The sequence below is a fragment of the Anguilla anguilla genome, chromosome 3 (genome assembly GCF_013347855.1).
Source record: "Anguilla anguilla isolate fAngAng1 chromosome 3, fAngAng1.pri, whole genome shotgun sequence".
In the NCBI taxonomy this organism is placed as follows: Eukaryota; Metazoa; Chordata; class Actinopteri; order Anguilliformes; family Anguillidae; genus Anguilla; species Anguilla anguilla.
This window is the reverse complement of record NC_049203.1, coordinates 30,617,221-30,640,802: the sequence shown is the minus strand read 5'-3', so window position 1 is coordinate 30,640,802 and position 23,582 is coordinate 30,617,221. Positions and strand designations below refer to the sequence as shown.

The following is a 23,582-nucleotide window of genomic DNA, read 5'->3' as shown; positions in this document are numbered from 1 at the left end:
CTCTGGATAAGAGTGTCTGCTAAATGCCTGTAATGTAATAACTCCATAACAACCACCTAGCAACACTAGTAACCAGATAGAACACCCTAGCACCCGCCTAGAATGCCATAGCAACCACCTACAACACCCTAGCAACTGCCTAGAACTCCATAGCAACCACATAGCAACACCCGAGCAACCGCCTAGAACTTCATAGCAACCGCCTAGAACTTCATAGCAACCACCTAGCAGCACCCTAGCAACCACCTACAACACCCTAGCAACTGCCTAGAACTCCATAGCAACCACATAGCAACACCCTAGCAACTAACTAGAACACCCTAGCAACCGCCTAGAACTTCATAGCAACCACCTAGCAACACCCTAGCAACCACCTAGAACACCCTAGCAACCACTAAGAACACCCTAGCAGCCACCTAGCAACCTCCTAGAACTCCATAGCAACCACCTAGCAACACCCTAGCAACCACCTAGAACACCCTAGCAACCGCCTAGAAATCCATAGCAACCACCTAGCAACACCCTAACAACCACCTAGAACTCCTTTTCAGCCACCTAGCAACACCCTAGCAACTGCCTAGAACACCCTAGCAACCACCAAGAACACCATAGCAACTACCTAGCAACACCCTAACAACCGCCTGGAACTCCATGGCAACTACCTAGCAACACCCTAGCAACCGCCTAAAACTCCATAGCAACCCCCTTGCAATACGCTAGCAACCGCCAAGACCTCCATAGCAACCACCTAGCAACACCCTAGCAACTGCCTAGAATTCCATAGCAACCACCTAGCAACACCTAGCAACCATCTAGAACACCATAGCAACTACCTAACAACACCCTAACAACCGCCTGGAACTCCATGGCAACTACCTAGCAACACCCTAGCAACCGCCTAAAACTCCATAGCAACCCCCTTGCAATACGCTAGCAACCGCCTAGAACTCCATAGCAACCACCTAGCAACACCCTAGCAACTGCCTAGAATTCCATAGCAACCACCTAGCAACCATCCAGAACACACTAGCAACTGCCTAGTATTCCATAGCAACCACCTAGCAACACCCTAGCAACCACCCAGAACTCCATGGCAACCACGTAGTAACACCCTGCAAACCACCTACATTACCCTAGCAACCACCTAGAACACCCTAGCAACCACCTAAAACTTCATATGAACCACCTAGCAACACCCTAGCAACCTCCTAAAACTCCATAGCAACCACCTACCCTCACCCTAGCAACCACATAGCACACCCTAGCACCTGCCTAGAACACCATATCAACTACCTAGCAATGGCCTATAACTCCATAGCAACCACCTAGCAACAATCTAGTAACCATCTAGAACACCCTAGCAACTGCCTAGAACACCATATCAACTACCTCCCAACACCCTAGCAACAACTGAAAACACCCTAGTAACTGCCTAGAATAATATAGCAACTACCTAGCAACACCCTAGCAACATTTCTAGAACACACTAGCACCGTAGAAAGCAGGGAAATTCACTCTTTTTCTATATTCCAAATTGGTGTTTTTGGATATCCTCCCTCACCCATTCTGGAGAGGACAGTTCGCTGCTAGCGAATACCGCCTTGACAGAACCAGGTGTTGGCTAAATGGGGTCATATCTGGCTGAACAGACACTGTTCACTCTGTTCAGCACAAAGTCGACTTTACATTAGCGGAAATCACACTTCACAATTTCTGCAGGAATTGTCTAGTTTATTTTGTTGTTGAAATGTGCCCAGCATTCCAAGGCTGTAAGAATCAGCAGCCAATCAGGACTTTTTTCAAGTTTTTTGTAGAGTGCAAAAACTTATATTATATAACTGATATTATTTATTTTAATTTAATTGAATTGAATTTAATTTATTTTGTTGTTGTTGAAAACACAGCATTCCAAGACTGTGCATTGTTGTCAGATTCTTTGCAAGACTCTATGCTGTAAATAGTTGTTGATAGTTGTTTAAAATGTGTGTTAAATGACTTATTTATAACAACATTCACATTAAATAGTCATTTTCAAATCTCCAGTCAGCTTTTAGCACTGACTTAATGAAGGGCCCTATGGAATCTGTGTTATAGCTTTTTTAAATTCTCAATTCTGTGATTCCGTCCGTGATTCTGTTTATCACAGAAACTATAGGGCCCTACCTTAATGCTGCCATCAGTCTGTCGCTAGCCCACGCCGGGCCCCCGTCAAAAAAGACACTTGGCTGCCGGCCCATGCCGGGCTGCCGGCTCCCGTCAAAAGATAAGTGCCACCGGGCCTAACAACTTTTCTGGGGGAAACCCTGGGAATCGACCAATTAGATGACAACCGGAAGGAGAAAACACACCCAAAAGTAACAAATGTAACCACAAACCTACGACTGGGGTCGTAACACAACGAAAACATTTATAATATGTGAACTGTTGGATACTTGGCATCACCTGTACAGTTTACTTTCAAACACACATTTTTAAAATACAGCATATAGAATGCCAATATGTAAAACAGTACTCTTTACTTCATTATTCCTTATTCTTACCTAAATGTATGCGAAGACTTGACAATGTAACAAGAAAAGTCAAGGCCCCCTCTAGCATTGGTTTCTCTTGTTCAGAATCCAGCACTGCATTTTGATGCTCAGATGCCATGGTTAATAAGTCCACCACCTTGAACCTGTGGGAGAAACTCATTACTGCCTACAGTATTGTTTGTCCGAACCCATGGCACCCTTTGTTGAATTAGTCAACAAACCCATTCAATCACGCAAAATTCACAAAAATCTGCTGACAGATAACCACTAAATAAAAAGAGATTTGCCATTAAAAAGGGCAAAAATAATAACATGAATTAGACCTAAGACATAGTCACTACCTTTCAAATACAGAGGAAATGAAGTAGTCTGGATCCAGCCTGGACGCACAAACCTTTAGTAACGGGATCAAGGGAGAAAGAAAAAAAAAAGTCAAATAAAGGGTGGCAACAGTGCTTTCTTCTCACACAGCTGTCAGGGACACAAGTACACAGATTTTACCTGAAGCAGGAAGATGTCAGGATCGATCATGGAGTTGCAGAAGTGAGACTGCACATAGGTCATAGCCTGACCTTTTATCTGCAGGCCATTCCTGACCCACATGTTGCTGTGGATCTCCGACAGGCTTGCCTGCAAAAACACAGCAGGAACACACTCATATCAGAGTTGCTGAGAGGTAGGATGGTTTGATTCCACCAAGCCAACCTAATGCTCAAAAGGATTAGTTCAGAAACCGAGAACACAAAAAATGGTGTGGCTCGCAGTAGCAAAAGTTTTTGTCCACAGTAACCTTTTCCTTTTCCTCTAGCACAATTATACCATAGGGAAGCTAATGTGATAAACGTGGTGTTCATGTTTGTTCACTTGTTTGGTATTTGTTGTATTTATTGTTTTAACAGACCTCCCCCCAATTATTTTGTTCAATTGTTTTTGTTCCGTTTTTAATTTATTTTTTATCATTACTACTCCCTAAAACAATATGAACAACAAAAACCATCAATTGTAGAGCTATGAAACTTGGCAGGTATCTTCCTATACAACCCAACACAGGTGATCGCAATGACATCCAGTCACCAGATGGTGGCACTGTAACACAGCGATTTACATTTTGGCCCATAACTCCTGAACAGTGTGTTCTAGAACCAAAATTTCCCCAGATTCTGCAGCTTATTCCAACAAAATGTATATTCCCAATTTAATATGCATATGCCAACATTTTTGGCCATATTGAATTTTTTGCAAAAACCTACTGCAAAATAGTCTGGGGCCATTTGGCCTATCTTCACCAAATTAGGCTAGAAAGAATCTCTGGAGTAACAGCTGTAACTTCTGAGTTCTGTGTCCGATCATCTAGGAACTTAGCATACATGTAAAATGGCTAACTCAGAGACACCATGCAAACTTTTGTAGTGCTTAGTAAACAAGAGGTGCTGTAAGAGAAAAATAAATTTAAATGCCTTTAACTCCTCAATTGTTTGAGGAGTTGAATCTCTACATGCTATATCTTTGTGTCATCCTGCCATTGAATGTACAATTATAAAATCATATCTGAAAAAGAATGGCTGCTATCAGCCAATCAGTTGTCAGTGGGCATGCGATAGGCTTAGCAATGGCTGATCCTCATGAAACTTGTTTGTATGTTGGCCTCAAATCTAGGGAATACCATATCAAATTTTGGGACAGAAACTGAAAAGATTATCATTCATTCATTTAATTAATTTCACATTAGAATAACAACATCAATCAGTCAAACCTATAAGAATGTATATGACCAAGCTAAATCATTTTTATATCTTCTGTTGTCATCGTTATATATTTTTACTAGATGTACATGTGTTAACAGTTTCGCATCTAAACCAACATCAGGTACATGTGTTAACAGTTTCGCATCTAACCCAAAATCAGGTTGCTACTGCTTCAAAAACTGTTACCCTGCGTTCACACAGCGAGCAACTGGGTTGATGGGCTGTGACTAGGCTAGTTGAAGAGCAGAACTGCATCACAATCAATTCCACAAATTCGCAACAGCTTGGACATCCTTACAACGGACCCAAATGAAATTAATGGTGCTTTCAGATCATTCCACTCCCAATTATATGCATGAGGCTCCGGACGACACCTCTGACATGTCCAGTTTCTTTTCAAACCTAACTATCCCGAAAATCTCCCCAGATGATCACTATGATTTGGAAATGCCTATAAACCATAATGAGATCACAACAGCTATCCATATGATGCAGAGTGGGAAGTCTCCGGGACCGGACGGTTACCCTGTAGAGTTTTTTAAGAAATTCTCAAAGCAGCTAGCCCCTCTATTATTAGAGATGTTCGAGGACTCGCTCCGACAGCGTGTTTTGCCACAGAGTCTCACTCAGGCCTCCATCTCATTAATCCCTAAGAAAGACAAGGATGTCACAAACTGCTCTTCATGGTGTCCAATTTCACTCCTTAATGTGGACGTAAAAATACTAGCAAAGCTAATAGCCTGTAGATTAGAAACAATCTTACCTACTGTAATCTCTGAGGATCAAACAGGATTCATAAGGAACCGTCATTCCTTTACAAACATTCGTAGACTCTTAGGTCCCAAGGTAGTAGTCTCTCTCGATGCCGAATAAGCTTTTGACAGGGTGGAGTGGAGCTACCTCTTTTTCACACTGAAACAATTTGGGTTTGGCAACAAAATATCCTTCTGGATACGCTTGCTTTATACATCCCCCCCAGGTGTGCCAACAATACAACCAACAATACTCGATCACCGTTCTTCCCTCTAACGCGTGTGTCTCGCCTGGGATGCCCCCTTTCCCCTGCCCTTTTCACCCTTGCCACTGAACCCGTCTATAGCACTTAAGGCTAGTACCTTATTCTCTGGGATCAGGAGATGGGATACTGAGCATAAGGTTTCCCTATATGCTGATGATCTGCTTCTTTACATATCTGACCCAGTACCCAACATTCCGCATATTTTATCTGTTCTTAGTGTATCAGGAAGCTTTTCAGGTTATAAACTAAATGTACAGAAAAGTGAATGTTTTCCTATCAACAACCTGGCTCAGAACATATGTCAGTCCCACATACCTTTTCATCTATCCAAGCCATGCTTTAAATACCTGGGTGTTAATATCACCAGGTCTGTTCGTTCATTGCAGGAACAGAACTTCACTGCCCTGACAACTAAAATAAAGGCTGATTTGCAGAGATGGAGTGGCTTATCCTTTTCTCTAACTGGTAGGGTACAATCTGTAAAAATTAATATATTGCCTAGGTAGGTATCTATATCTATTTCAATGCCTTCCCATTTTTCTCCCTAAAGTATACTTTTGTAAGATTAATAGCATTCTTTCATCATTCATTTGGGGTGGCAAAACCCCAAGAGCTCGCATATCCCTATTGCAGAGACACAGATCACAAGGGGGGCTTGGCCTACCAAACCTTCTGTGTTATTATTGGGCAGCCAATCTACACAAGGTTTTGCTTTTGTTGAATGAGCCAGAGAGCAACTGGTGCCAACTGGAGGCTAAATCTTGTTATACTTCCTCCCTTAGAGCCTTGGTGTGCAGTAATTTACCATTCTAACCCTCTAAGTACTGTACTAACCCAATTGTCATTTCCACACTGAAAATCTGGGCCCAAATTAGACAGAAATTTAAACCCATTTGTAACAACCACCTTTTTTTACCTGCCAAACTTGACTCTGGGCTCGAGAGGGGCTGTGTGACCTGAGGAATCTATATATCGATGGTGTATTTGCAGAACTAGGCGATCTGTGTGACATAATTTACAACACTCTGAATGCTTTAGATACTTTCAAATTTGTCACTTTGTTAAGACCTACACCTCTACATTTCCGCATATCCCACCCGCCTCGGGCATTGACCACCTCCTCTCTATAGTGATGTAGGTACCATGACCTACAAAAGACAAACTACAAAGCCCATATGTCTACCTCAGAGTAACTCACATAACCACGCCCCCTACAACAGCTCTCCTGTAACAGTATTGGCTTACTGTAAATTTGAAACGCGGCCTTCAATAAAACAGAGGTTGCCGTTGTTTTGCTCTCTTTTTCATTCCTCTCCGTTCCATTTTTCCTCTCCCTGGACACGCCACCCTTCTCCCGTCTCCCTCTCGTGTGAGTCCACATGCCAGGAACAGTTCGCAAAGCCTGCAATGGAGCACGGCCCGAATATCCTTGGCTAACGGCTGTGAGAGGAACGAGACGCCCAAAGCGCTATGATTAGAGGTGGTCGAAGAACCAGGAGAGCCACGCACGACCGACGCATCCTGCAGAGCGAGGCCCAAGAAGCAAGCGATTAGCAGAGGATCCGGTTGCGTGTTTTGGAACAGAAAGGGCGACCAGCTTCCCCTTTCCATCACAACCTCCACAGACTTCGCACTGGAAACCAGGAAACATTTTTAACAACCTACCTAAAGCAAAGGACACTCAAGTAAGGCTGAAACTCTGGGCTTAGTATAATTAGCGATGGACTGAATTTAGCTACATTTATGATTGGATGTATATAACTGTGACGGTTATTGTGTTAATGATTAATGTAAACGTTCCGTTTGTTCGGTTGGCTCTAAGCCATCCACCGCGCTGCGTTGTTTTAATATAAGTCACCCACAGAACATATCTTGCATGCGATCTATTTTAATTACTAACCGGTCATAACACGGCATGTTGATCTCTATCAAAAATCTATAGACAGGTATTCAGTTACCATATATCTGTTTGGTACGCTTCATACGCCATTGCTTCTCACTAGCTTTGTCTATATTCAAAAACCCCTCCTTTCATACTCCATCTTGTTCCTTTGTTCTCCGTGAACACGTGCCCGCAGTACACAACCCCCCATGTAGGAGAACATCCAACATTCCTCACTCACATACTCGCACGCACACACACCACCTACACACACATGCATTCACATAGTTTGTTGTACATCATTGTAGAGAATTGTGCTTTGCCTTTTCGGTACTTTGTGCTTAATAAACTTTATTATATTTACACAGTTGTCTGTATTTATATTACCCTTGTGTTGAATTTAGTCAGCCGCTGCTAATCCAAAGAACTTAATGAATACCTTCACCCCTTAGCTAAATCATTTATATTAGTTTAGTATTAGCTGAATGATATTATGATTTGGTTAAGATTGACTATAATGTGTCATTTTAATAATAATTAATTTAATTATTAATTTAAATTGCTAATTTATAGTTTGTATAATTATTATGAGACTGATTATTACATGCTGGCGCCACCTGTGAGGACAGTGATGTATATCTTCTACAGTTTGGTGCCCCACTATGAGAAGTAGCGGCAGGTCCCCTACAGTGAATATGGATAAAGACCACGTTTCCAAACTATATGATGTCATGTTAGATGAAGATCCAACCATACTTAGGATCAGAACAAACTGGGAGGCAGAGTTAGGGTTTACATTCTTTGATCAATGGTGGGAGGAGGCTCTGGAAAGTGTAAATGCCTCTTCATCATGTGCTAGGCTTAGTCTCATCCAATTTAAAGTGCTCCATAGAATTCACTACAATAAAAATAAATTATCTAAAATATACCCTGACATAGCAGATGTCTGCAGCAGGTGCTCTCAAACACCAGGGGACTTGACCCATATGTTTTGGTCATGTCCGAGGCTGGCTGGGTTTTAGAAATCCTTCTATGACACTATGTCTGAGGTACTAGAGACAACCATTACCCTATCTCCTCAGGTTGCCATCTTTGGGGTTCCTGGGGAGGATACAAGTCTATCTGTTAAACAGATCAGAGTCATTGGTTTTGCCTCTTTAATTGCCCACCGAAGAATACTTCTACACTGGAAATCAGACACTCCCCCACTGACTACAGAGGAGAATATCCGTCCTCTACCAGATAAAGGCAGATGAGCAGCTCATCGATTCTCTGGTGGCCGCTACTACTACGGCTGGAGAGGAGAATTCCACCGCCCTCTGTCCAGCCACTGCCGCACCGAGCCAGGCTGAAGACCCCTGGCCCCAGCTGGGAGTGAGACCCAAGGCTCTTGTCAGCTCCACGCCACACCAGACAGAACCCTGGACCGCGGCTCGTGGGAGGAAACGCTGTGGCAGGCGACTATCCCATCCTTTTCCACCCTGGGTCCTCCAGACAGACAATAGGTTTGTCACCTTGGACGAACTAGATGACACCTCCCTGGCCGGTTGCCTCCATCCTCCATCATATCCTGCGTCACTAGCTGTCCCACGGCCACTGCCCTCACCACCAATGTCTGCAACCAGGCAAGCGCTCGCGGCTGACAGCCGTGTTAAGTCACGCGCCACGCCTGGACAGCCTATTCCCCGGGCTGCAGCCGGCTCTCGGATCTCTGCCCCCCGGGCTGCAGCCCGCCCCCGGAGCTATGGCCCTCCATCACCGCCGCTCCCTCCTCCTCCGATTTCCTTAGTCATTGGTGATTCCATCGTCAGGCACATAAAGGACAGATTGACTGTTACCCGCTGTTTCCCTGTTTTATCTCCAGACCGATTCCTCCTCTCGGCCAAGGGATAGGGCGCTTCAGTCGAGTACTTAGCCTGCACACATGGCTACAGTCTGAATGCTGCAGTCACAACATGACGTTCATTGACAATTTTAATCTCTTCTGGGAACGTTCATCCATTTTTAGTAAAGACGGCATCCATCCCAGTGTGCTGGGTGCACGCAAACTCTCAGCAAACATTTTTTACTCTGTTCACATGGCCCCATGCAAATGACTAACCACAACGACATGTCTGGATACACCTCTGGCCACAAATTGTCAACTGCCATCTGTTGGGTTGCAGCCTCTACCTTTCACTACGTTTACGATTGCTACCATTGTTTCTTGTAAAAGGTCTTCCATAGCAAAAGCTCTGAAGGGTTCAATTAAGAGTAATTTAATCACCATTAATACGATGCTGAAGACTCCCATGTGTAAAAATGAAAGGCTTAATATGGCTCTTCTGAACATCAGGTCGCTGACAAATAAGAAGTTTTTTTATTAATGATTTTATCTCTGAGCTTAAACTAGACTTCATTTTAATGACAGAAACCTGGCTGTCGTCAGCTGGTTCAGCTACACTTATTGAAGCCTCTCCACCCAATTATAGCTTTCTACAATCTGTTGGGGAAGGAAAAAGGGTGGTGGCATTGCCACAATTTTTTCTGATGTTTTTAACTGTACAGCAACCTCTTTTGGAAGCTTCCAAAGCTTTGAATATCTAGCTATATCACTCAGATCAAAGTCACCCACCTTTGTTATTCCTCTCTATCGCCCTCCTAGACAATGCCCCAGGTTTTTGCCTGAGTTCTCTGATTTTATGTCTATTATTCTTACTAGCTACGACAGTTTTCTTTTAACCAGCGATTTTAACCTACACATAGACAATGCCACTGATTCCAGGGCCACTGATTTTATTAATCTCCTAAACAGCCTAAATCTAGTTCAGGATGTCTCTAGTCCCACACATAACCGTGGCCATATTTTAGACCTAGTTATCGCGAAGGGTATAGATGTTGATATTTCTTCTATTCTTAATATAATTGTCTCGGATCACTGTTGCATTCTTTTTAATGTTAATCTGTTAACCACTGCCAAAAATGTTTCAGATTGTATCGTAAAGAAGCGTTACATCGATGCCACAGTAACTGCACGTTTCTCCACTCCGATACACTGTTCAGCTCTGTCCACTTCTAATTCGTCTTAGTTCATACTCTTGCTAACAATTTCAATGAAAAATTAAAGCCGCAAGCGGCGTTGGGAGGGGTCCAAGCATTGGCACCATCGCGCCCCCTATGGAGCGATTTTAAAATGGCTTTGTCCTCATGATCATATACCTTCACCCAACATATCTACTGAATATCATGATGATTGTATAAAATATTGATGACTTATGGCCAATTTTGTGCTAAGAGACGCTGTCAGATGACTTAGTTGCGTCTCCATGGATGTGTCCTGGCCGCTTCCCGTAAAGGCCTTTACTATGTCGTAACACTTAGATGGCATGTCGTAACACTTAGATGGCCCGGCGTGTATGCACAGCTGCAGTGTTTCTGCGCCGCAACTAAAAAAGGCGTCACACTAGTGTTGTCACGATACCAAAATTTTGACTTTGATACTGATACCAGGGGTTTAGTATCACGATACTCAATACTGAAATGATACTTGAAAATTAAACGATGCTAATTCGATACTCGGTACCTAACGATACTGAAATTACGTTAATAGATCAGAAATGTAATGTCCACAAGGGTTGACCTCATTTTCGAATTCATGGTTTATTAACAACCTGGTTTATTAACAACCTTTAAGTTGAAGCCTCTTCAACATATTAATATGCATAGGCCAATAGTGTTACAACACTGACCAATAGAAAAATATGTTAAATATATTTCAAAAATTAAACAGTTGTAAACTAAATAATCTTTAAAACAGGTCTTTCACCTTTAAATAGATTTAAAAACAGCATATTTTAATAACAAATACAGCATCTATAATAAAATATTTCCAAATTGGAACACCTATTCTGGCAAATTACACTTTTCATCCTCTAAATCAGTAATGCGGGAGACAATTTTCCCTGGCTTTTACATTTGACTCAAAACTACTGAACGTCGGAATATTCTAATACCGAACCGTTTCTTTTTCTTTTTTTTCTTTTTTTTTTTAAGTACCGAGAAAGTGCTGAAGTTTTGGTATACCGTGCAACACTATGTCAGACACATATTCCAATCCATTGCTCAGCTTAGCAGAGAATGGACATTTCAGAGCGCCACAGAAACAGATAGAATAATAACACATAAATACAAATTTCAAATAATAAATACGACATTGAGAAAAAACGGAAAAAAAGACGAAATATCAACTTGCGATCTGCGTGCTGCGCGCAAAGTAGCCTACCGTTTTATTTATTTAGACATTGGCAGATAAGAAAAATTTTGGTTACGCTGACCTATAAAACGCTATACCAAAAGCAAAATCAGACATGTTATACATCGTTAGAAAGCTTATACTCTCACCTACTGAATAAATGAATTGTCAATCAAACCAAATTGTACTAAAAAGGGCGACAACGCGTAAGCAACAGGTGTGGTATTATGCACGGCTATTTTTGAAGGTAGCCTACCCAGTTATCACAAATGCGCGTATATTTCACAAACGGATTGTCCAAGACAATATATGACCACTCAGCCTCAAAAGGGACATCCCTATGCGTAAAACCAGTGGTAAGACTGTATATTTATTCAATGTTTAGACCAAGATATTGACCGTAGAATGACATGCTATAATTAAAAAAAAACATTGTCTCGTTTGTTATTCAATGAGCAGTGTTTTCACTGCTGTATTGGCATATTTTAGTGCAAATGTCGGGTTTATCTTGTTGCTACGGAATATTACATTACATTACAGGCATTTGGCAGACGCTCTTATCCAGAGCGACCTACAACAAAGTGTATAACCATAACCAGGAAGAAGTGTGTTGAAAACCCTAGAGAGAAGTAGCCTACCGTTCCAAGTGTAGGGAACAACCGCATAGTTCAACTTGGACCCTGTAGGTTAAACTGATAAACACTAACACAAACAAGAACCGCAACAACGCAGTCTATGCAAAAATACAAGCAATAGTTAAGACGAGTTAAGACTAAGTCACCTACGAAACAACTACCTAGTTACAACCCTAAGCTTACAGTCAATTTAGAGATTAAATTTAGAATACGATTTCTCTCAGCATTATGACTAAACGAACTCACCCGATATTGTCTTCAAATGAAAAGTAATGATTCATCCTCTCAAAAAGCTTTTACTAACAAACTTTTAGCAGCAAAAAAGAAAATATCAACTCGCCACCCCTGCTACCTGCGCTCGGAGTACCGTATTATTTATTTAGACATTAGCAGACCACAGCATAAATTGGGTCTTTTGTTTATATTCAATATTAGAAATTGCAGCGAGAAACTGCAGCTGTAGACACAAGATAGTTTGTTATGTCATAGTAGCAACGGAACAAAGCGGTCTGTACATGTATTGCCATCATTGCTATATTATACCAGCGTGTTTTCGCGCGTGTGCACAGAAACTCAAAACCTACCAATAAAATGGTTTAGCTATTTCTCAGCATAATGACAGATTTAAAGACTAAACAAACTCACCCGATACTGTCTTCAAATGGATCCATGCCAAAGAAAAGTAATTATTCATCCTCTCAAAAAGCTTTCACTAACAAACCTTTAATAGCTTAGCATGCACTCTGGCCGGCACAGTCTTCCATTGCTTCCCCGACGTTCAGACCCTCCCCTCACTGATAAAAACTAGACCCTACGGTGTCGGATTACTTGCGTCGCCATGGATGTCGCTTGCCGTAAAGAAGTTTACTAGATGTCGTAACACTTAAAATTTGGAGCTACAGCGATACTGCGCCACAACTAATAAAAACGTTCAAATGGCGGGCAAATAATATGGCGGACATAGGTGGTGCCAATGGCAAAGTGGTAGAGCACGTTCAGATGCATAGGTCGAAGTTTTGTGTTGATCTAACTTATGCTGTGGGAGTTATGGCCTTTTACGCATGACCCTTTGTTATAGTGCCACCATCTGGCCGACATAGGTGATTTTTAGTGCCTGAGTAGTGGGGGGCCATAGGAACCCACCTGCCAAATTTGGTTGCTCTAGGACTTATGGTTGCTGAGCCTCAGACACTTTTAGCGGAGAAAAATAATAAGAATAATAATAATAATCCTAACAGATACAATAGGGTTCCACCAGCTTCGCTGCTTGGACCCTTAATAATAATCCTAACAGATACAATAGGGTTCCACCAGCTTCGCTACTTGGATCCCTAATTAACCTCTTAAGGCACAAGCCAAATTTTGCCAATCCTTGCCCATTTAGGGGGTACCCTATTTAAAGCTTTATAACTCCAGACGTGAACACCACAGAGACTTGAAAAATGGCTTAAATGAAGCAAGACATTTGTACAATTTACAATACTAACACAGATTAGTTTATATTCATAATTTTGGAAGAAATAAAGTGCCACAAATGCAATTGTTTTGACAAAAAATCCAAAATAAATTTGCACTTTTTAAGTTCGCAATGAAATACTGCGAGATTGAATATATGCAGGAGGTTAAACTATACATGTGCTAGGTCAAAAACTTATTGACCACAAGTTCATAAAATCTAAGGGTGGATATGTAGAACTACTATAGATGTATGAAGCAAAAACTAAGCAGTGTACCCAGCATCTCCAAATCTATCCAAAATGTCTAAATTATGCATTGCTGTAAATCATAACATATCCATGTATTTCACTACAAATCAACTGTTTTGACTCAAGAAAATCACTGTTGCATAATTTTCAAATGGGAATTACAAGCTTTCAGTCAGTACAGTGGTCTAAAATAGCTAGGTGTCCAGAAACATATCCAAAATCTCTCCAAAATTGAATAAAATGTTTTTTGTCCATTATAAAGCATATAAATGAGCCCCTTATGAGGGTTTAAGATGAAACATTGCTATCAGATTAAAAAAATAATGCAAAAACATTGTCACACAATGCGGTACAGTACCTAAATGTGTAATAATTAACTCGTGTGTATTTCTATACTCTGTACTCTCGTATGTTTTATTGTATGGGAATGAGACAACATGAAAACAATTTTCACCCGTCCACCACGTTTTGGCAATGTTCCAGCTCTGACGTCATCACTGTTGCATGCTTCACAAAAACTATTACACTTCCGTCTAACGCTTACATTACAGCGTGAAATATTTACATTATATAACACCACTAACCTATTTAAAAATACTCAATTTCAAAAAGAACGTATATAACCGAAATATTTTGAACGATAATACTTACATAGCAATGGTGAAATCTCCTCTATGTTCAGTAGATAGAGACAGAGAGACAGTATCAATTATATTGTTCTATTCGCTTCTGTTTTGCTCCAGAAAACGATGTCAGCTAGGTCTATCAGCAAACATATGGCTTAGCTATGTTCAGAAGTCCTCAATAATGATAGTATTTTCCAAGAAATTACGAAATATCCTTGAACATGTTTCGTTAGGTGCATCGTATTTGTCTGCTAACAGAGTGTGATTGCGTAAGTGAATGCTATGCTAAGAATATTTTCTGTTACGCTGACCTATAAAACGCTATACCGAAAGCAGAATTAGACATGTTATACATCGTTAGAAAGCTTATACTCTCGCCTACCGAATAAATGAATTGTAAATCTAGTCAGACTGTACTAAAAAGGGCGACGACGCCGTAAACAACAGGTGTGGTGTTACGCACAGCTATTTTGGAAGATACCCAGGCGTCACAGATGCGCCTATATTTCCCAAACGGATTGTCCAAGACAATATATGACCACGCAGTCTCAAAAGGGACATCTCTACACGTAAAACCAACAGTAAGGTTTTATATTTATTCAATATTTAGTCCCAGATATTGACTGTAGAATGACATGGTATCATTTTTAAAAACTTTTTCTCGTTTATTTCGTTATTCAGTGAGCAGCGTTTTCACTGCTGTATAGGCATATCTTAGGGCTATTGTCGGGTTTATCTTGTTGCTATGACGGAATACGATTTTTTAGTGGTGAAAGAATATTTTTATGAATGCCAAGATAGACAATATTGTCCATTATGTCAAGGGTGGGGGGTGTTTCTTAGATGAGACTGCAGGGAGGGGGTGTGTGTTAAATGAACGACGGGAGCGACAATGGTGGGGCTGCGAAACTCCGTTTTCGGCATAGTTGTCATGTATCGTCTACTAATGAAACGGAAACAACGCGTTTCTGTTTTCATCTCACACTTTGGTTGCAGTAGCACCGAATGTTTGAGTTTAGTAATTTAGGCACGCGGGCGTGCCTACCACTAGGGGCTGTGCGATAAGAGGTTAAGAAAGGCCATAGACTCTGTAGCTCCAATGAAAATAAAAAAATGCTCTCATGGCCAAATTATACCGTGGAAAAACAGTACTACTTCTCAGCTGAAAAGGAACTGCCGCCAAGCTGAGCGACTATGGCGTAAAACTAAACTCCAGGTCCACCACAATATTTTTAAGGAGCATGTTGCTACTTACAATAAAGTTATGCAGAAAGAGAGACAAACCCACTTCTCTAAGATCATCTCTAATACCTACAATCCTAGAGTACTGTTCTCAACTATTGATACTTTGTTGAATCCCACGTCCACTGCCCATATAAATAGCCAAGACTCCTCCGAAAATTGTGAAGAATTCGCATCCTTTTTTAGAGATAAGATTAGAAAAATCCGAGCTGGTATAGTGAGTCCCAGTGGAAGTCCTACGCTGGACTTTCCAACTGATCCTCCCACTGCATGCCTGAGTACCTTCACTGAGATAAGTGAAATGACGCTTCAGGATATTGTCTCAAAAATTTAATCATCCACATGCTCTATAGATCCCATTCCAACCAAATTATTTAAAGATGCATTTGACTGCCTATCTCGAGATAATCTAAAAATTGTTAATTCATCGTTAATGATGGGTATTTTCCCAGATGTTTTTAAGACCGCTCTGGTAAAACCACTACTCAAGAAATATAATCTGGATACTTCCGTTCTGAACAATTACAGACCTATATCAAACCTGCCGTTTGTGAGCAAAATTATAGAAAAAGTAGTTTTTAAACAAAATAATTCCTATCTTGTCCAAAACAATATTCTTGAAAATTTCCAGTCAGGTTTCTACGCAAATTATTGCACTGAAACACCTTTAGTGAAAGTAGTGAATGATTTACAGCCAAGTGTTGATAATAACAATGTTTCAGTTCTTGTCCTGCTTTATTTGAGTGCCGCTTTCGATAGTATAGACCATAGCATTTTAATTCACCGCATTGAGAAGTGGGTCGGTCTCTCTGGTTAATGTGCTAAAATGGTTCCGTACCTATGTAACAGATAGAAAGTTTTTCGTGAAACTTGGTGACAATGTTTCTAAGCTTGTAGATGTAAACTGTGGCATAGCGCAGGGGAGCATTCTTGGGCCGCTGTTATTCTCCTTGTACATGCTTCCTTTAGGCAATATCATCCAGCTTCACCATATGAATTTCCATTGTTATGCTGATGATACGCCGCTGTATGTCTCCATTGAGCCAAATGACCCAAATGCCATGAGCATTCTTGCAGCCCATCTAGCCGACATAAATAAATGGATGAACAAAAAGTTCTTGAAATTAAATTAAGAAAAGACAGAGCTACTTCTAGTGGGCCCTAAGTCAAAAAGAGACAAGCTGCAAGCAAAGATGGGAAGCCTGGCTAAACAAAATCTGAGGTCAGAAACCTGGGAGTGACCTTGGATACTGACCTCAATTTTAAATCTCACATAGACAAGGTGACCAAGACTGCATTTTTTCACCTCAGAAACATAGCCAAAGTAAGACCCTTTTTAACTCATCAAGATGCTGAAAAACTGATACACGCTTTTATCTCTAGCCGCTTGGACTACTGTAATGCACTTTTTACCAGCCTGCCCAAGAAGTCTATTGATAAATTCCGGCGGCTGCAAGAATCTTAACGAAAACCAAGAAAAGATAACATATTACACCCGTCCTTCCTGCTCTGCACTGGCTTCCAGTTTCTTATGGAGTTGATTTTAAAGTCTTGTTACTTGTATATAAAACTTTAAATGGCCTAGCACCTTTTAATATCAAAGATAGCCGATCACCTTATGTACTAACTCGAGCACTTCGATCATCCACAGCAGGCTTACTTAATGTGCCTGTGGTTAAACAGAAAAAATTTGGTGAAAGTGCTTTCTGCTATTATGCACCAAAACTCTGGAACACTCTCCCACAAAACATTAGAACAGCAGACTCAGTTGGCAATTTAAAAAAGCAGCTGAAAACCTTCCTTTTTAATTTGGCTTTTAATTAATTTTATTCTGTCCATTGATACTTATTCATATTTTCATTTCTTGTTTTATAAAAAAAAAATTGTTTTTTTTCTCTTTTATTTTACTCTATATTATTTTTACTTTATTTTCTGCATTGATACTTATTCATATTTTTATTCTAGTTTTATAAAATTTTTATTGTTATCTTTTATCTTACTCATTTATTTTACTCATTACTCATTGACTCTTTCATATTAAATTTATTTTTCCATGTTTCCATTTCGATATAGACTGTTTTATTCTTCTGTGTTTTAAACCCTTATAACTGATTTGCTGTGCTTTTCCCTGTTTTTGCCTTTTGTTTTTATTTTTCCTGTTAAGCACTTTGAGCTGCAGTCTGTATGAAAGGTGCTATACAAATAAAGTTATTATTATTATTATTATTATTATTAGGGGTCCAAGCAGACAAGCTGGTGGAACCCTATTGTATCTGTTGGGATTATTATTATTATTATTATTTTTCTCCGCTAAAAGTGTCTGAGGCTCAGCAACCATACGTCCTAGAGCAACCAAATTTGGCAGGTGGGTTCCTATGCCCCCCCACTACTCAGGCACTAAAAATCACCTATGTCGGCCAGATGGTGGCACTATAACAAAGGGTCATGCGTAAAAGGCCATAACTCCCACAGCATAAGTTAGATCAACACAAAACTTCATCGACCTATGCAGCTGAACGTGCTCTACAACTTTGCCATTGGGACCACCTATGTCTGCCATATTGTTTGGCCGCCATTTAGACTTTTTAGTTGGGGCGTGGAAGTTTTCTCCGCTAAAATGTCTGAGGCTCAGCAACCATAAGTTGCAGACCAACCAAATTTGGTAGGTGGGTTCCTATGGCCCCCCACTACTCAGTCACTACAAATCACCTATGTCGGCCAGATGGTGGCGCTATAACAAAGGGTCATATTTTAAAAGTTCATAACTCCCACAGCATAAGTTAGATCAACACAAAACTTCATCGACCTATGCAGCTGAACGTGCTCTACAACTTTGCCATTGGGACCACCTATGTTTGCCATATTGTTTGGCCGCCATTTAGACTTTTTAGTTGGGGCGTGGAAGTTTTCTCCGCTAAAATGTCTGAGGCTCAGCAACCATAAGTTGCAGACCAACCAAATTTGGTAGGAGGGTTCCTATGGCCCCCCACTACTCACTCACTACAAATCACCTATGTCGGCCAAATGGTGGCGCTATAACAAAGGGTCATGCGTAAAAGGCTATAACTCCCACAGCATAAGTTAGATCAACACAAAACTTCATCGACCTATGCAGCTGAACGTGCTCTACAACTTTGCCATTGGGACCACCTATGTCTGCCATATTGTTTGGCCGCCATTTAGACTTTTTAGTTGGGGCGTGGAAGTTTTCTCCGCTAAAATGTCTGAGGCTCAGCAACCATAAGTTGCAGACCAACCAAATTTGGTAGGTGGATTCCTATGGCCCCCCACTACTCAGTCACTACAAATCACCTATGTCGGCCAGATGGTGGCGCTATAACAAAGGGTCATATTTTAAAAGTTCATAACTCCCACAGCATAAGTTAGATCAACACAAAACTTCATCGACCTATGCAGCTGAACGTGCTCTACAACTTTGCCATTGGGACCACCTATGTCTGCCATATTGTTTGGCCGCCATTTAGACTTTTTAGTTGGGGCGTGGAAGTTTTCTCCGCTAAAATGTCTGAGGCTCAGCAACCATAAGTTGCAGACCAACCAAATTTGGTAGGTGGATTCCTATGGCCCCCCACTACTCAGTCACTACAAATCACCTATGTCGGCCAGATGGTGGCGCTATAACAAAGGGTCATATTTTAAAAGTTCATAACTCCCACAGCATAACTTAGATCAACACAAAACTTCATCGACCTATGCAGCTGAACGTGCTCTACAACTTTGCCATTGGGACCACCTATGTTTGCCATATTGTTTGGCCGCCATTTAGACTTTTTAGTTGGGGCGTGGAAGTTTTCTCCGCTAAAATGTCTGAGGCTCAGCAACCATAAGTTGCAGACCAACCAAATTTGGTAGGAGGGTTCCTATGGCCCCCCACTACTCACTCACTACAAATCACCTATGTCGGCCAGATGGTGGCGCTATAACAAAGGGTCATGCGTAAAAGGCTATAACTCCCACAGCATAAGTTAGATCAACACAAAACTTCATCGACCTATGCAGCTGAACCTGCTCTACAACTTTGCCATTGGGACCACCTATGTCTGCCATATTGTTTGGCCGCCATTTAGACTTTTTAGTTGGGGCGTGGAAGTTTTCTCCGCTAAAATGTCTGAGGCTCAGCAACCATAAGTTGCAGACCAACCAAATTTGGTAGGTGGATTCCTATGGCCCCCCACTACTCAGTCACTACAAATCACCTATGTCGGCCAGATGGTGGCGCTATAACAAAGGGTCATATTTTAAAAGTTCATAACTCCCACAGCATAACTTAGATCAACACAAAACTTCATCGACCTATGCAGCTGAACATGCTCTACAACTTTGCCATTGGGACCACCTATGTCTGCCATATTGTTTGGCCGCCATTTAGACTTTTTAGTTGGGGCGTGGAAGTTTTCTCCGCTAAAATGTCTGAGGCTCAGCAACCATAAGTTGCAGACCAACCAAATTTGGTAGGTGGGTTCCTATGGCCCCCCACTACTCAGTCACTACAAATCACCTATGTCGGCCAGATGGTGGCGCTATAACAAAGGGTCATGCGTAAAAGGCTATAACTCCCACAGCATAAGTTAGATCAACACAAAACTTCATCGACCTATGCAGCTGAACCTGCTCTACAACTTTGCCATTGGGACCACCTATGTCCGCCATATTGTTTGGCCGCCATTTAGACTTTTTAGTTGGGGCGTGGAAGTTTTCTCCGCTAAAATGTCTGAGGCTCAGCAACCATAAGTTGCAGACCAACCAAATTTGGTAGGTGGGTTCCTATGGCCCCCCACTACTCAGTCACTACAAATCACCTATGTCGGCCAGATGGTGGCGCTATAACAAAGGGTCATATTTTAAAAGTTCATAACTCCCACAGCATAAGTTAGATCAACACAAAACTTCATCGACCGATGCATCTGAACGTGCTTTTGGGAACACCTATGTCCGCCATATTGTTTGCCCGCCATTTTGACTTTTTTATTAGTTGGGGTGCGGAAGAGCTGGAGCTCCAAATCTAAGTGTTACGACATCTAGTAAACTTCTTTACGGCAAGCGACATCCATGGCGGCACAAGTAATCCGACACCGTAGGGTCTAGTTTTTATCAGTGAGGGGAGGGTCTGACCTTCGGGGAAGCAATGGAAGACAGTGCCACCCAGAGTGCATGCTAGGATACCAAAAGTTTGTTAGTAAAAGCTTTTTGAGAGGATGAATAATTACTTTTCTTTGGCATGGATCCATTTGAAGACAGTATCGGGTGAGTTCGTTTAGTCTTTGAATCTGTCATTATGCTGAGAAATAGCTGAACCATTTTATTGATAGGTTCTGAGTTTCTGTGCACACGCGCGAAAACACGCTGGTATAATAAAACAATGACGGTAATACATATGTAGTCCGCTTCGTTCCGTTGCTACCATAACAGACTATCTTGTGTCTACAGCTGCAGTTTCTCGCTGAAATTTCTAATACTGAATATAAACAAAAGACGCAATTTATGCTGTACTCTGCCAATGTCTAAATAAATAATACGCTACGGTAAGGCCTTGAGAGGATGAATAATTACTTTTCTTTGGCATGGATCCATTTGAAGACAATATCGGGTGAGTTCGTTTACTCTTTAAATCCGTCATTATGCTGAGAGAAATCGTATTCTCAATTTAATCTCTAAATTGACTGTAAGGTTAGGGTTGTAACTAGTTAGCTGTTTCGTAGGTGACTTAGTTAATGCACTCGTCTTAACTATTGCTTGTATTTCTGCATAGACTGCGTTGTTGCTGTTCTTGTTTGTTAGTGTTAATCAGTTTAACCTACAGGGTCCAAGTTGAACTATGCGGTTGTTCCCTGCACTTGGAACGGTAGGCTACTGCCCTCTAGGGTTTTCGACACACTTGTTCCTGGTATGGTTATACACTTTGTTGTACATCGCTCTGGATAAGAGCGTCTGCCAAATGCCTGTAATGTAATGTAATATTCCGTAGCAACAAGATAAACCAGACATTAGCCCTAAAATATGCCAATACAGCAGTGAAAACGCTGCTCACTGAATAACTAAAAAACGAGACAATGTTTTTTTAAAATTATACCATGTCATTATACAGTCAATATCTGGGACTACGCATTTAATAAATATACAATCTTACCATCGGGTTTACGCGTAGAGATGTCCCTTTTGCGAATGAGTGGTCATATATTGTCTTGGACAATCCGTTTGTGAAATATAGGCGCATATGTGACGCCTGGCTCGGCTACCTTCAAAAATAGCTGTGCGTAATACCACACCTGTTGCTTACGGCGTTGTCGCCCTTTTTAGTACAATTTGGCTTGATTGACAATTCATTTATTCAGTAGGTGAGAGTATAACCTTTCTAACGATGTATAACATGTCTGATTTTGCTTTTGGAATAGCGTTTTATCGGTCAGCGTAACCGAAAATTTTCTTATATGCCAGTGTCTAAATAAATAATACAGTAGGCTATTCTGCGAGCAGCACGCAGGTCGCAAGTTGATATTTCGTCTTTTGTTTCGTTTTTTCTCAATGTCGTATTTATTCTTTGAAATGTGTATTTATGTGTTATTATTCTATCTGTCTCTGAGGCGCTCTGAAATGTGCATTCTCTGCTAAGCTGAGCGATGGATTTGTATAGGTTTGTGTCTGATGTAGTGTTGCACAGTACACCGACACTTCAGCACTTTTTCGGTACTTAAAAAAAAAAAAAAAAAAAAGAAACGGTTCGGTATTAGAATTTTCCGACGTTCGGTAGTTTTGCGTCAAATGTAAAAGCCAGGGACATGTGTCTCCCGCATTACCGATTGAGAGGATGAAAAGTGTAATTTGTCAGAATCTTCGCTAGATGGCAGTAGCAACTAAGGTTGGCAAGTGAGGTGACCTGCGCTTGTGTATTTTTCGTGGTTGATACAGTGCAAGCTTAGACTCAGTTCACTTCAGTAGCAATAGCTGTTCTAATTTGTAAATATTTTATTATAGGAAGATGCTGCATTGTTATTGAAATATGCTGTTTTTAGATCTATTTTAAAGTGAAAGACCTGTTTAAAGATAATTTACTTTACAATTGTTTAATTTTTGAAATATATTTAATATAGTTTTCTATGGTTTAGTGTTGTAACACTATAGTCCTATGCTTATTGATATGTTGAACAGGCTTCAACTTAAAGGTTGTTAATAAACCAGGTTTTTAATAAACTGTGAATTCGAAAATGACGTCATCCTTGTGGACATTATGTTTCTGATCTATTAAGGTAATTTCAGTATCGTTAGGTACTGAGTATTGAATCAGTATCGTTTCAGTATCAATTATCGTGATACTAAACCTGGTATTGGTATCAAAGTCAAAATTTTGGTATCGTGACAACACTATTGTGACACCTTTTTTAGTTGCGGCATGGAACCGCTGCAACTGTACATACACGCCGGGCCATATATGTGTTACGACATCCCATCTAAGTGTTACGACATAGTAAAGGCCTTTACGGAAAGCGGCCAGGACACATCCATGGCGACGCAACTAAGTCATTCGACAGCGTCTCTTAGCACACAATTGGCCATAAGTCATCCACTTTTTTATACAATCGTCATGATATTCAGTAGATATGTTGGGTGAAGGTATATGATCATGAGGACAAAGCCATTTTAAAATCGCTCAATAGGGAGCGCGATGGTGCCAATGCTTGGACCCCTCCCAACGCCGCTTGCGGCTTTAATTATTATAATTATCCTATGACACTATGTTACTAACATTCTAAATAGAACACAGAATCCCATAACTTATAATGTATGTAATCTATAATGTAGGCTGGAAACCCTATTCTTATTCATTCACATACCTATTTAGCCTTTTTTTCCCCATCATACTATGTTATATATGTATGTATAGGTATATATGTGTACATGTATTATTTTTATTTATTGTTATTATAAAAATTATTATTATTACCACTTA

At 40.8% G+C, this 23,582-nt stretch overlaps 1 protein-coding gene across 5 annotated transcripts in view; it reads right to left on the bottom strand.

Moving 5' to 3' along the window:
* ubr3 (ubiquitin protein ligase E3 component n-recognin 3) overlaps positions 1–23,582 on the bottom strand; it is a 418,217-nt gene that overhangs the window by 310,300 nt on the left and 84,335 nt on the right. For all 5 annotated transcript variants that reach the window (XM_035408072.1, XM_035408075.1, XM_035408074.1 and 2 more), the window contains 3 exons: positions 3,033–3,161; positions 2,873–2,925; positions 2,541–2,674 (listed from right to left, as the gene is read on the bottom strand). In XM_035408072.1, the coding sequence (XP_035263963.1) occupies positions 2,541–2,674; positions 2,873–2,925; positions 3,033–3,161 (316 nt within the window). The remainder of the gene's footprint in view (positions 1–2,540; positions 2,675–2,872; positions 2,926–3,032; positions 3,162–23,582) is intronic.